The 15,457-nt window shown below is 43.8% G+C and overlaps 1 protein-coding gene across 1 annotated transcript in view; it reads right to left on the bottom strand.

Annotated features, from left to right (window-relative positions):
- The window catches only part of CIT (citron rho-interacting serine/threonine kinase), a 164,051-nt gene that overhangs the window by 67,988 nt on the left and 80,606 nt on the right, over window positions 1–15,457 (bottom strand). Inside the window, 7 exon segments of the mRNA XM_055322904.1 lie at window positions 1,403–1,528; window positions 3,340–3,480; window positions 6,084–6,137; window positions 6,875–6,925; window positions 7,212–7,382; window positions 13,116–13,235; window positions 14,578–14,721. Coding sequence (XP_055178879.1) covers window positions 1,403–1,528; window positions 3,340–3,480; window positions 6,084–6,137; window positions 6,875–6,925; window positions 7,212–7,382; window positions 13,116–13,235; window positions 14,578–14,721 — 807 coding nt within the window.

Here is a 15,457-nt window from a genome sequence, read left to right as displayed (position 1 = left end):
GCTCCTAGAACAGTGCTTGGCACATAGTAGAAGCTCATTAAATATTTGTTGAATGAATGAATGAACACATCACCATTAAACAGAGAAACAGTTTGCAACCACAAGAGACTTAACCACTTCGTTTGCACCAAGCAAGGGACAGCGGTGGTGGGATCTTGGTAGGATCTAATTTTACTCACGATAAAATTCACACACTTGACAATCGCCAAGAGAAACTTTGATGATGGAACAAGAGAACAGAAAGGGTAGACTAACAGTCACATTTGCCTTTGTGTGCAGACGTATATACGAAGACTGTGTGTGAAAGCAAAACAATTCAACCAGTTTCTCTTTCACCTGTTCGCCCAAGAGCATCCATATCTTCATGAATATATGCAAACACCGGTAATGTTTTGAAGGGTTTGGGGTGTTTTGTTTTTTGTTTTTGTTTGTTTGTTTGAAGTACTAAGGACAGGCCTATAAATTGGCCATTCTTGAGTTCATATAGTTGCAAGTGACCCACTTCCCAGAAGTGATACAGAGAGACAGAGAGAGAGAGAGAGATGCCCTGCCCTGCTCACCACCTCTACTCCTTAGGGTGGAAAGGAATGGTCGACCACTGCGGGGTCTCTCCTAGGGGCAGGGAGGAGGGGGCTAGGAACAGACTCCATGTCATCGCTAAGACTCCCAGACGTGGCACACATTTCGGCTTTGGAACTGAGATCCAAGGACAGTTCTTTAAAAGTTCACCTGCCTGGGACAAAATTTCACCACATCCACAAGTACCACCCGAGCCGGCCTTCCCTGATGAAGTTAATTTGGTCACCGGAGCCAAAAACAGAATCATGATGATTTACAAATCTAAAAAAAGACCTGCTACATCTAAGGAAATTAAGGGGGGGGGGGCGGGGATAATACTAATAACCAACTGTAGCAGAGAGAGTGAGTGGGTGAATACGGATCTGTGACAAATACTACTCTGCAGAAAACAACCCTGCATGACTAATTTCTCTCTTCTCCAAAAAGCAAAAATCTGAGTTTTGATCTTAAAGGTCTAAATCCCCACTGTAATTGCCATCACAAAGTTAACAGCCATACAAAACTCTGCTGATAGAAGTACGTAAATGCTCCTGTAGAAATGTATTGGAAATGACAGAGGATGCAAGTTCATATTTTAAAATGTCAGGCAGTAGCAAACAGAGCAGAAAAATAGTATTTACGGATCTGTTACCGGTGCTGAGACGTCCAACATTTGGTGATGGGTGCTATCCTAGCATGTGGCAGACACTGAGGCCACCTCTCTCCATTCACCTACTTGGTGACACCTCCCCTGGTGGCGGCGCTCCATTCCGCTTTTCACCCCCTTCCCTCTGCAACCTCTAACCTGTTGTCTTTTAACTTTTCAGCTTTTGTTCCTGCTCACCAGAATTTTATCAGCCATCTGCTGGATCTGTTGGGATTTTGTCTGGATGTCATCCTTCAGTCTGTTTTCTCTACGCTCCATGGTCTCTAGCCTCTTTACCTTGTTCTCCAGAGAATGGCGGCGTTCCTGTAGATCGTGAATCAATCAGAGAGTTTTAATGGAGTAACCGCTATGGGCACAGCGCCTGCACCGAGGGAGAGCACCCTCGAGAAGCATACGCACAAGGCAGGAAGAGAAGTCTCAGGCACCTAAAGCAACGGTGAGGCAAAGAAGATTCTAGAATCCAAGTACTTGGTTGTGTGGGTTATAAGAGTGCATTCATTCATTCAAATATTTACCAAGCACCTACTATCTGCAAAGTATCACACTAGGCATCGCGGAAAATACGGAGAGGAAGCCGACAGAATTCCTGCCCTTGGAAAAGATAAGACAAACATAAAGAAACATAATATAGGTTAAGAGGGGGAAGGGCCATACAGAAAATCAGTGCAGAGGGCAGTGGAAGTGAGGTCTTTTCACTGAACGAGCTGAGGGGAGAAGTCACAGAGATGTGAGCTTTGGAGGACGCTGGGATACCCAGGCTGGAGTGGGGAGGGTAGGAGGGAAGGTGGAAGGCCCTTCAGACAAGGCAGACACATTAGCAGAAATACGGAGTGGGGTGGGAGCGAGTGCAGCCCCAGGTGAAGCCTCCAGGGGCTATAGCATAAGATGCCTTAGGGGACAGAATAGGAGAGAAGGTAAAAGGGAGCTCTAGTGGGTTAAGTGGGTCCAATGGCTCAGAATTTCACGTACCAAGCTCAGGGGTGCACACAGGATACAGGGAAGCTCTGAAAGCTCTGGGATGGGCCAGGGGGGTGCCAACGAGCCTTGTGTTGAGGCCCGTGAGTCCTATATCGTATAAGCCAGAGAGGAGGAAGGGAAGATGGAAATCAGGGTGGGGGGCAGCCAAGAAATGAGCAAGTGCGCTCAGCTAAGGGAAAGAAGGCTTGGACCATGAGGAGGCCCACAGAAATGGCAAACAAGGGGTGAACGGGGGAAACAGTGGGGCTGGACTTATAGGACTGAGCGGCTCACTGAATGGCAGGAAACGAGGAGAAGCAGATGATGTCAAGGTTTCAAGCCTGGGGTGACCAGATGGATGACGGTGGCCTGGATTGGCATGAGGAAATTAAGAAGGGAGCCCCACTCATGGGGAAAGATACCGAGTTTGTTCTAGATTTGATGCACCAGCCACAGCACTGTGGCAGGGGAAGGCAGAGGGCCCAGCAATAGGGGGAGGCAGGGTGTGATGGTTAAATCAACTACGATGTGTTGCTCTCTGGGACAATCACCAAGGCGGTGGGGGAGGCAGAGGGGAGTAAGGGGAAGTATTATTTCTTATTCTGCGTTCTTCAGTACTGTTCAAGTTTGTCACAACGAGAAGACACTCATGTGTTTCCTGTATAATTGTATCAAATGTTTCAGCAACAACAACAACAACAAAGAATTCGAGGGAGAGGAGGGGGCCAAAATATAGGCCCGGGGGGCCATCGACACACGGGTAATAGCTGACGCCTTGAAGGTAACGTTATTCACTCTGCAGGGAGGAGGCAAGGAAAAACAAGGGTGCGGAGGGAGGAAAAAGAGAAATTGAGGGACAGCGTTATGATTCACCTATTAGAACATAAAGCCTCCCAGGTTAGTGAGGCCAGAGGAAAACAAACAGAAAGGCAAGGCTTTCCTCAGGACACCTTTCTACTGGCCACCACTGTGACCAGTCTTTTCTTCCCCTTTGGGGAAAACGTTGCCAAGCCTCCCAGGTTTCAAAGGGGTTTGCGGAAGGCAAAGTGGTTCTCTGGGGCCTTCTTGTTGGCATGGCCTCAAGCTGGTCAGCTGCCCGTGGGTGGCCACGCTGGGACCTAGGCCCAGTCCACCACAACCTGAGGACCCCTGCTCACCTCAGCCTCCACCAGCTTCTTTTTTATGCCTTCAGAGGAGTCCTCCCGGTTCTGCAGCTTCTCCAGCTCACGTTCGGCTCTCTCCTTTGCCTGGCGGATATTCTGCAGCAGTTCAGTGGCCTCCGTACTGGCTTTTACAGCCTACCAGGGGAGAAGGAGCAGGACACAGATGGCCAAAGTTATTCACAGAAAAAGATGGTGACAGTCTCCTCCATAAGAGGCAGGCAATACTAAGTATACTGTAGCAGATCCATTTTCAAAACCCATAAACATTCACTTTATTCTGTATTTCCTCCACGCTAAGACACACTTATATATATTTCAATGTCACTGAATTTGGAATGCATCTCACAGTTAAAATGGATGGCAATTTTTCCTTCTTGAGGTGCACAGATAAAGGTGTATCTGCTGATCATTAGGTTCTTAGGTTCAACAGCATTAGGTATCTTAGGTTCAACACAACCTAGTAAATGCAAACCAAAAGGTCTAGCAGGACTTATCCACCAGGTGTGAATATATTTACCCTCAGAGCACTGTTTCTTCTTAATTATCTCATTTGCTAATTTTCCTACAGGCAATCTGTACTACTTCTTTTCAAAATAGGATAAAAACTGTAAGCTTTTCTTCAACCTATCAAAGGCTACAGCAACCATAGAGTTCACTGGTAATTTACAATCTGTGCTTTAAACACACACACACACACACAGCTAAACCTTTTGAAGTTAATTTTCATTTGGGTCTCAACTACACCACAGCTCTTACAGCATCATATAGCAAAGATCTGAGTGTAAGAAACCAAAAAGCTCACACTTCTTTCCTTTGAAGAGTAAAAACTTCAAGAAAGCTTCGAGACTAGCACTGTCCAACACAGGAGCCACGGGACATGGGCAGCCCTTGAACATCCCCAGTGTGGCTGGTGTGACCGGAAAATTAATTTCTAATGTAGCTTATGTTTGATTCATCTAAAAACTGAAACCATGTAAATGTTTTAATATTGATAGACATTGCAATTTTGGCTCTATCAGATTAAGTAAACATATCATTCAAACAACTTCACCTGTTTCTTTTTGCTTGTTTAATGTGGCTACTAGAAAATTTTAAATTACCCCAGTAGCTGTGACATTTATGGTTTGTGTCACACTCCTGGTGGAGAAAAGAGTTCTAGATAGAAACATGAATCCTCATACAAATGGGTAGCTAAAACAGGGCAGTAGAGGCTTTCATTAGCAATCTCCAGGATAGGTGAGAAGGGGATGGATGAATGGATAAACAAAATGTGGTCTATCTACACAATGGAATATCATATAGCCTTTAAAAAGAAGGAACTGCTATCCCATGCTACAACATGAAAGAACCTCAAGGACATTATGCTAAGCAAAGTAAGCCAGGCATGAAAGAACAATTACTATACGATGCTACTCATATGAAGTCTCGAAAGGAGTCCAAATCACAGAGACAGAATGTAAAAAGGTTAGTTTTACCAATGGCTAGGGGTAGGAAGGAAGGAGAATTAGCAGATAAAGAGTTCTGGTTTTGCAAGATAAAAAAGTTCTAGAGATCCACTGCGATGGGAATATATTTAACACTACCAAACTCCATACTTAATATGGTTAAGACGGTAGAGGCGCCTGGGTGGCTCAGCCAGTTAAGCATCCAACTCTTGGTTTTGGCTCAGGTCATGAGATCAAGCCCAGCAGAATCAGGCTCCAGGCTCCGCAGAAGTCAGCTTGAAGATTCTCTCCCTCTGCCCCTCCCCCAACTTATCCACACAAATGCTTTTTCTCTTTCAAGTAAATAAATAAATTTAAAAAAATAAAAGGTTAAAAGGGTAAATTCAACATTATGTATTTTTCACCACAACTTAAAAACAACAACAAAAGAGTAAGTAAGAAGAGGCTCTACTAAACCAGGCCAGGACACACATTGACACTCTTGTTGTGACAGGCATGTCTCAAAACCACATCAATTCTGGACCTTTCATTAGCATTTCCAGCGTTCAGCTAAAGGGAGGGTCATTAGCACCCCTTGCATAGGACGCTATAAACCAGAGACCCCAGGGATCCCTGGGTGGCTCAGTGGTTAAGCGCCTGCCTTTGGCCCGATCCTGGAGTCCCGGGATCGAGTCCCACGTCAGGCTCCCGGCATGGAGCCTGCTTCTCCCTCCTCCTGTGTCTCTGCCTCTCTCTCTCTCGGTCTATCATAAATAAATAAATAAATAAATAAATAAATAAATAAATAAATAAATAAATAAATAATAGATAAATAAATAATAAATCTATCTTTTAAAAAAAAAAAAACCGAGACTCCTCCCTATCCCCACCAAGAGATGATGCCCCGGCTCCCCCAGACTTCCCAAGGGCACATAGTTTCTCACTGAAAGCAGTCTGGATCGTGCATAACACCTGATTCTCATACAAATGTGCAAGATGGGGAGCCTGGCCCCCTGAAGAGAGAGAAGCTGGCCTCTTGGCCTCTTGGGTCCTGTTGTAGTATAATTAGAACTTTTACTTGAGAGTCTCACACAGCTTGGGTTTTTAAAAATAAACACAGCTAACATGTCTCCAAAGGAAAAACTATATTCAGAGCTCTGATATTTTCAGGTAATAGCTCACTCCCCCCTTCATTCTCCTTAGTGCTGGCTAACTAAGTCTGTCTCTTTCATTTCTCAGGCTCCAGGACAAGGCAAAGAAAAGTATCTGGAAATGAGGGATAGATAAGTTCCCACAAAATCACCTCAGGCTTACCTTTTCCAGCTTCTCCTGGAGCTCCTGGATTTTGAGCTGTTGCTCAGCATTGATCTATAATTAAAGTCCCAGGAAATAAAGCAAAAGGTAAATTGGCATTAATGTATTACTACATTTAGTGCAGTGCTATTTTCTGAAGGTTCCTATGGGGTCTTTTTGTTCTGTTTTCCAGCCCCTCCTAATGGAGAGGAAGAACAGAGGCCTATCAGAGAAGTCTCTGAATGTCCTAATGAAAAGCTGCATGCTAATCCCCTAGAACCAGCAAAACACAAATGCCAAGAGAAGCAAAGTCGCCCAGTGCCTTAAGACCACAGGAATTTTCACCTACGTTTTCCTAAGTGTCTCAGTTTACATGTTACTGTGTTCAGACATAATTAAAAAAAAAAAATCAGAGTCTTTTACCGCTTTCAGAACCACAGCTAAAGCTAAATGTGGTTGCCCAGACATTAACCATCAAAATAAACCTGGAAGAGAGTTCTCTATCCATTGTAAGAGTATTCTTAACCAACGGCTGGCTGGCATGTTATTCGTGAAGGGTAACATTTAAAAGATTATCAGGGCACCTGGGTAGTTCAGTCTGTTGAGTGTCCGACTCTTGATTTTGGCTCAGATCATGATCTCACGGGTGTGAGACTGAGTCCCGCATCAGGTTCTGCACTCAGCTCAGGTCTGCTTGTCCCTCTCCCTCTGTTCCTCCCCCAGCTCCCACACATGTGCACTCTCTCTCTCAAATAAACAAGATTATCTACCAAAAAATACAATAAAATAGCAATACCAAAAATGGAAAATACCTTCTCCAGTTTGGAATATTCTCCCACTTCAGGTTTCCCTTGATCCTTAGCCTGTAATTTAAGAGACAAAACATACTGGAAAATATCAAGAACCTAAAAGTCTTGCAGAGACAACACTGCCTACTATAATTTCTTGGTCTCTATGGCCAAATGATGATGATAAATAAGTTATCTTCTATAAAAAAAAAAAAAAGATAGAAAGACCAGGACCTTGCAGAGTATTCCATTATACCCCAAACATATACTCATTAAGCTAGTATTCCCTTTACTCTTGCTAAGATCACCCAGGAGTCTATCCCCGAAACAGCCTTCTGGCAGGTGGCAGGTGGCTGGCTACCTTCATTAGTTTATGCTGACATTCTGTTGCTTTCCGCTTGAATTCTTCAGCAGCGAGCCGAGACTCTCTCAACTCCGATTCATAGAGATCACTCCGTCTCCTTGCTGAAACAAGGTCCTCTTCCAACTGATTCATCATCAACCTCATTTCTTCCACTTGAGCCTGATACTCCTAAAGAGCGTGCAAGGGAAGAAAGGCGAACTTTAGAACTCTTAAAGAAAACACAGGCAGTGAAGACAGAAGACCATGGACCACAGAGGAAAGATGCATCCTGAAGACAGATCAGCAAGTAACAGTCCTAGAGAAAAGATGGATAAAAATGGGCTGTAGGGTGGGCGAAGAGGAAGAAAAGAATATTAAATCTTCGAGGTATTTCAATGCAGGAGCACCTGGGTGGCTCAGTGGGTTGAGTGTCTGATTCTTGGTTTCAGCTCAGGTCATCACCTCAGAGTTGTGAGGTCGAGCCCCATGTTGGGCTCTATGCTCAGCAGGGAGTCAGCTTGGGACTCTCTCCCTCTCTTTCCCTCCCCCTCTGTCCCTCTCCTCACACATGCTCTCTCTCTCTCAAATAAATAAATAAAAATCTTCCAACTGTTTTAATGTAGATCATGTATCATTAATAACACCAGTTAGAACATGTGTGCCTGTATCTAGTGAGATCCTTTGAGCAAATAATACCATACAAGTAGCACAGAACCTTAAGGTATCTGCAACACAAGAGAGCTGAAAGGTAATGTTCTTTGAACAACCAGGATAAACTGCTTACGTGCAGCTTTCTTCCAAGGGTAATCATTTATATAGATTTGTCCTTTAGAAGTCATGTGCTCCTAACACAATTAGGTATGGTACTAGTTTTAAAATTAACCTTTCAGATGACACAAGGGGGTAATTGGAAATCTCAGTGGAAAGAATCTTGGAAGGTGAAAGTCATCATGTCGGTTTCTCACCATTAATTTCTCTGAGCCAAAACTGAATGATGAACTTAACATTGCTCTTGAAATGCAAGTCACCCTGAAATTTGGAAGAGTCAGAAACACTAGCTCTGGTCAAAATAACTTGGGAGCAAAACTCCGGAGAAAGAATTATCTTGTTCCTCTGAGCAAACCTTTAAAGTGATCCAAACAGCCTGACCTTTTCCAAAATGAATTTCTAAAATCAAAACAGAACATTTGAATTGGTTTTTCAAAATTGGATTTACCAGGAGAAATGGGCAATGATTTTGAAAACTTTGGGCCAAAGTATGAAAATATTCTGTTTGAAAAATCAAAGCTTATGCATATAGGAATTATGAACGAGCATGTATCCAATCCGAGGTGACTGGAGGTGGGTGAGAGGGGGGCCAGGGGAGGATATAAAATGAAAAGAATAAGGAATGGAATCAAGATCATCTTTGATATTCACAATACACAGTGAACATCCCTAAGATCACTTCTCTCAAGAAATCACTGAAGACGTATCATTGAGCAAGAACATGTTTTTAACCAGTAAAAACAATAATTGATTTTTTTAAGCAACAGGGTATAAAGCAAACCTTTCATCCCATAGTGGCAGGCAATCCCCCCAGATGCACACTAAAGCAGAGGTGATGTTCTTAAGAAAACTGGATAGTTTCTTTTTTTTGTACCCCCCCCCGCCCCGCCCCGCCGCCAGAGGCCCCCCCAGAAAACTGGATAGTTTTCATACAAGCACACCTCTCTGGATAATTGGGAAAGGAAAATAATGAGCCCAGAGTGAAGCACGGTCTCATTTTACTTCCTCCCACCAGTAAGCATACTACTAGTGAAGATCAATCCCAGAAGTCATGGGGTACCAGGCTGTCTGGGTGGTGCACACAAAGTGGGTGATGCTGGGTTATATAACGAAAGGTCTTCACAACCTACACACAATTATCTGAACGGACAGAGAGGAACTTGAGCTGAATTATGTGAAGTGATATATCCTTTTCTTGCATCCCTTATTTTCTAGCCCCGTTGGCCACAGTTGTTTTATGACTTTCGTGGCTCTGGGCACTATGCCTCCCTGGGCCCCTTCTGCTATTTAAAAATACATATATATATATTATATATATTTACATGTATAGTAAAAATTATATTTTACAGGGCACCTGAGTGGCTCAGTTGGTTAAGCGTCTGCCTTTGCTGAGGTCATGATTCCAGAGCCCTGGGATCAAGCCCCTCATCAGGTTCCCTACTCAGGGGAGAGTCTGCTTCTCTCTCTCTTTCTCTCTCTCAAATAAATAAATATAATCTTTTTTAAAAAATTATATTTTAGGGACGCCTGGGTGGCTCAGTGGTTGGGCACCTGCCTTTGGCTCAGGTCGTGATCCTGGGGTCCTGGGATCAAGTCCCACATCGGGCTCCCCACAGGGAGTCTGCTCTCCCCTCTGCCTATGTCTCTGCCTCTCTCTCTGTATCTCTCATGAATAAATAAAACCTTTAAAAAATAAAAATAGGGCAGCCCGGGTAGCACGGAGGTTTAGGGCTGCCTTGGGCCCAGGGCCTGATCCTGGAGCCCCAGAATCGAGTCCCACATCAGGCTCCTTGCATGGACCCTGCTTCTCCCTCTGCCTGCATCTCTGCCTGTGTGTGTGTGTGTGTGTGTGTGTGTGTGTCTCTGTCTCATGAATAAATAAATAAAATCTTTAAAAAAAATAAAAATAAAAAATAAAATAAGTAAATTATATTTTACAACAGCATTCACATAAAGACAAAAGCATTAGAATTATCTATAAAAAACAGTTTGACCTAAAAGCTCAGTATTTTTCTTCTGATTAAAACAACAAACAAATGTGTAAACATTTTATGGGTCCCTAAAAGTACTGCTGGCCCTGCTCATAGGCACAAATACCAAGCTCTAGAGGAAACAGAGAGCTGAGAGAAAATCTTGGGCAGCTTTTATCCTCAAGCTCCTTTTTCTGTCTGGGACTTCTGTCAGCAAGAAGGGTAAGTAATTTTTGTGTTTTGTCAAGAGCAAGGACTGAGCGTTGATCCTTCTCCTCAACATTTCTTTTTCCTGAGCTGTTGGTGCCAAGGGGGAAGAAGGCAAGGAATCAGGCAACATCTCTATCAGCAATCTGAGTTCTTGGGGTACCCACCTTGCTACAAGCATCAAAAGGAATTCACATTCATCTGTTGAGCTGCTGTTATTATACTGCGTCCTTCAAGGAAATACTATAAGTCCAACAGCTAACCAAATCCCTGCTTCAGGAAAAATCTGAGAAGATAATCAGGTCCGTTTCCAGGGAGAGATGAGAAACAGTGGCTATATCTCAGCATGGGATGAACTGTCAGTCAGTGTTGAGTGGGATCAAGATGGGGAATCGTAGACAACTTTCAACATCTCCCCTAAAGTAAGCCTTCTGAACAGAGCCTTGGAGTTTTGTGGGAAGAAAATAGCAGACATACTCCTATTCAAATAGAAATCCCAGGGACACCTGGGTGCTCAGTGGTTGAGTATCTGCCTTTGGCTCAGGGCACGATCCCCAGATCCTGGAATCGAGGCCCACATCGGGCTTCCCACAGGGAGCCTGCTTCTCCCTCTGCCTATGTCTCTGCCTCTCTCTGTGTGTCTCTCATGAATAAGTAAAATCTTTAAAAACAACAACAACAACAAAATAGAAATCCCAAAACAACAATGCCTTCTGTGTTTCTCAAACTTTCATTCCCTTTCCTGAGGAAGGGATAACGGGCATTAGCAATCTCTTGTAAGGGTGCAGGAATCAAGTTTTCATGTGAGACTCTTTGGTGTTTTTATTGTAAACTAAATGCAAACACTCTATAGGGGGTAGCTAAGCAGAAGCAAAATGTTGAGAAAATAAAAAGATGAATAGCTGTACAGAAATTAGCTTTTGAGTGAAAAAGTAGGGAATAAATGCCAAATCTGGGAGGAATCAACAAGCTGTAAACCAAACACGAGTTGTCTGCTGAAAATCAAGAAGTGCTGTTTTCCTGGATTGCAGACATCCTGGTCTCCCAAAACTCACTAAAAGCCAATTTAACAAATCTATCTTCTGATGAGAAAGAAAATCTGAAACTGAGAAGTTTTCTGCCCCCCAGTGGAACTTTTAGCAGTCATTAAATCTAAAACTCCACATGTATGCCAACTGTGGTATGAATCATCAGAGACATTTCTTTGAACTCAACCACCAGCATGTACCTTTTCAAAATGTCCTGATAATTCAGTTTCTATGGAAGTCATGGCCACCAGCTGCTCCCTCTGGTGGCCAAATGCGGCTTTCATTTCCCCAGGATGTCACCAAAAGCAAATCTCCAAAACACATTGAACTAATGGGAGAAAAAAAAATCCTATCTCTTGAAACTTTTAGGAAGAAAACCTATGTTGATAAAAGGCGCAATGAGTCAACTGTCAGAGCAGATTTTTCAAACTCTGTGTGTAACCTTCAAAATCTCTAAGATTAGTATCAGTGTTCAGAACAGATTGCAACATTACCTTTGCAGGTTTATTTATAACATCTTTATCAAGCAAGAGGATATTAACTAATCACTTTAAAATATTTTTTTAAATTTTTATTTATTTATGATAGTCACACACACACAGAGAGAGAGAGAGGCGCAGAGACATATAGGCAGAGGGAGAAGCAGGCTCCATGCACCAGGAGCCCGATGTGGGATTCGATCCTGAGTCTCCAGGATCGCGCCCTGGGCCAAAGGCAGGCGCCAAACTGCTGCGCCACCCAGGGATCCCTCACTTTAAAATATTAAGGTGATAATCAGATTGAGCCAACAAAAAACCCCCATCCATTCTTTCTTTAAAGAATACTTAATGGATCAAATGATTTGCAGAAGTCTCTTGCCTTAGCACCACCCAGATGGCTAAGTTTGTGCTACCCAGAGACAAAAATGTTCATTCCCAACACTGCTTCCATTAGATTTTCTGAAATGAATGAGAGTTGCCTGGCAGCTGATAATTCAGCTCTCCCAATTGCTCACAGCCATCTCTTCATTAAAGTTTCTATTTACAGTTTCTTCAAAAGACAGAAAAATCCATGCTAAAAAGGAAACAATGAAGCAAAATAAAAATGAACCATCTAGAAAGAAACTCCTTTTAGAAAGGAGGAAAAAAAAAGAGGGAGAGAGTAGGCTTTTTAAACATATTGATTCTCTTCTCTGAACATTCAAGGGATGGCTTTCTGCACTTAGAATCCCTGGGTTAATTCTGACGTAGCCTTTGCTGCTCACACTCTTCTTCTCTATCTTTATAGCAGTTAAACTTTGAAATATCCTGCTTCTCTCAAAAACTTAAGAGTGCATCGGAAAAACTATCAAAATATTAAATTTTTTTTGATGGTCAAAAGCAGAGATTGGCAAACTTTCTCTGTAAAAAGCTAGATAGCAAGTAATTTCTGCTTTGTAGGCCATATGGTCTTTGTCACAACTACCCACCCCTGCCACTGTAGCACCATAAGCAGCCACGGACACTACAGAAATGAATGGGCATGACTGTGTTCCAATAAAACTTTATTTCTGGATGCTGAAATTTGAATTACATATGATTTGCACATGTCATGAAATATTCTTCACTTTTTTCCCCCAACCAGTTAAAAACGCGAAAGCCATTCTTAGCTCGAAGCCATGGAAAACAGGTGGTGAGTCAGATTCACCCCACAGGCCACTGGTTGGCCACCTTTGTTCTAAACCTACAGCTTTAATTGAAAAGAGTAGCCATGATGTGGTACACACTTCAAAAGGAGCAAGAACAAGCACTCCATCGTTTATATAAATCGTGGAGAATCTACAGTTTCCAAATGACCTACATACCTCCCTCTCTCTCTCCCTCTCTTTCTCTCTCCTCCCCCACCTCCTTTCTCTCTCTCTGCCCGTCCTGAAACACACCTCTGAAATCAGAGGTTCGAAGTGCAGCCCTGGTCCCAAGCAGCGGTCATACCTGCTCTTTGATTTCCTGGAGCTTCCGGCTCTGCTCTCTGATATCATGGAGAAGCTGCAGTGCTTTGTCATCCTCCTGGGACACCTCCATCCGTGCTTGCTCCAAACTTCGCTTTAAGCTCTGAGGAAAGCAAAAATTTTAATAGGGATGCCCTGTGGTTCCTGCTGTGTTTGAAAAGATTCATTAAGGGAGCTGCAAGCTGCTTCGCAGACACCAAGACGGTTTCAGGTGATGGAGCAAAGTTGACAACTTCCAGTTGGTTGCTGGCTCCAGTTTTCTCATCCTGTAAAAACCCCTGGTTCGAGAAACATCCCAACCTTGTGTCCTTGTGGGTCCGGCCTGAAACTGCAAACTGATATCACACCCTGCCTCCTACCACCATCTACCTGTCCTAGCAGATACTTACTTGTACATTCAGGACTGAAAACCAATGAGATCCCTTAGCCTTTCATTAACGGGATGGCTACAAGGTCTTTTCTGGAATATCGTTATGGAATATCGGTATCCTCAAATTATCGGTAATTGGACTCTCCAGTCTAGATCCCTCTTGCAAAGTAGCAATGACTTCCTTCTTGCCTAATTGCCATTTAAGACTCCAAGAAGTCTAATTCCACCTCCTGGCTTACGTTTTCTGGCCACCTTTCATCCATAAGGCTCCCTCAATGCTTCAGTGGCACTGAGATACAGATCTGAAATACATATCTGAATAACTTCACCCACCACTGAAAGGCAGCCAAATCTGGAATGGAAACATAGCAGTTATTCTTCATCAGCCACGTTCTATAGATTTCCTTTCCCTTGTGAAAAAAAACTTGAAAAATGTGTGATTCAACTTCTGAAGACTGTTTAATCGGCCACATTAAAAAACACCTGAATGAAAAATTTAACGAGACAATGGAGAAGACAGTCTACTCTCGTGAAGGAAAGGAAAATTTTTAAAAAAGAAAAGAAAAGAAAAGGACATCACATGGTAAATAATGACAGAGGGTCTGTTTTTTTTTTTTTTTTTTTTTTTTTTTTAACAGGCTGAGTCTTCTTGTTGCTACACTGGTTCTAAATAATGGAAAACAGACCTCAGGCAGATTTAAAATACATGTTCCTGGGCTTATTCAGGAGTTGGGCTGCCGAGACTGCTGGTAGTGAACAAGATATAGACCAGAGAGGTGGGGATGGGAGGCGTTCAGACCCTGGGCCGCTCGTTGCAGCAACGTCTGTGCCTGTGTCCAGGCTCCTTAGCCTACCTGGACTCCTGGAGCCCAGTCTCACTGTTCTGGGACCTCCCGCCTGGCTCAGGCTACCCTGCCTGAGGGGTATCACATATCTTGCCTCTGAACACTCCCTCTCTCTCTTTCCTCTCTGCCATTGGCTGTGATGTGCCTCATGAAGCCATCATGAAACAGGATGAGACACACACAACAGGAAGTGCCGCCTCCAAGGGAAGGGGACTTTGGGGAAGGCTCACACTGCATTCTGTGATGTAGGTAGCAAGGTCCTGCTCCAGGAGGGATCTCTGAGTCTCAGAGGCCTTCAGCTCCACCTCCTTCTGACTAAGCACAGCCTCCACCTCTGACACTCTCCGATGTAACCGGGTCATTTCCTGCTCCATCTGAAACAGACACATCGACAGGTTAAAAGGGCCCGTGGAGGTTCGTTAGGAGCAATCAAATCTCAAGCAGCCTCCGAAACCACCTGGTGGTCTGGGCTGGCACTAATTCACCAAAGGTTGGGAAGGAAGTACCATTGCTTCTTCGCCCGGGAGTGCACAGTTCTTCGTAAAGACAGTCACCAATGCTAAGTCACTCCTCTCATCCAAGACTTGGTTCACACTTGGTCACTTCTCTAGCCCAGGGAGCAAGGAAGCCACAATCATCATTTTTCACCTGTATGCTTTTTTGGGTTTAGTTTGGTTTTTGGCACACGTCACTTTAATTTTATCCCAAATCCATCTTGATCCCACCCATCTCCTTGCAAAGATCTAGAGGACCAATCCAGGACAGGGCAAGGAGATACGTATTCGTCTGCACTCTTAGAGGAGTCCCAGGCAAGTAGTGGGTTTTATGAGCTTCCAGAGAGCTGTGCCTGGGCAGGAACAGTGAGTGTTAAGAGACGTTGAGCATAGTCAACACAGTGGCCGCAGTTACATAAGCAGGAGTTTTAAAGGACTAAGAAGAGAGACTTCGCATCACTCAAAGCAGATGGGATGCATCTCGGCCACAGGTGAGGACCCACGCCACCTGCCGGAAGAAGCAGACATCTGGCTGGGTCATGCCGAGGAACGGGCCGTTTTAAATCCAGGGCCTCCTCTGGTTAAGATTTAAAGGATTTACGGCAACGTCAAGGCC

The sequence above is a fragment of the Nyctereutes procyonoides genome, unplaced genomic scaffold (genome assembly GCF_905146905.1).
Source record: "Nyctereutes procyonoides isolate TBG_1078 unplaced genomic scaffold, NYPRO_anot_genome, whole genome shotgun sequence".
In the NCBI taxonomy this organism is placed as follows: domain Eukaryota; kingdom Metazoa; phylum Chordata; class Mammalia; order Carnivora; family Canidae; genus Nyctereutes; species Nyctereutes procyonoides.
This window is presented reverse-complemented; position numbering and strand designations above follow the sequence as displayed.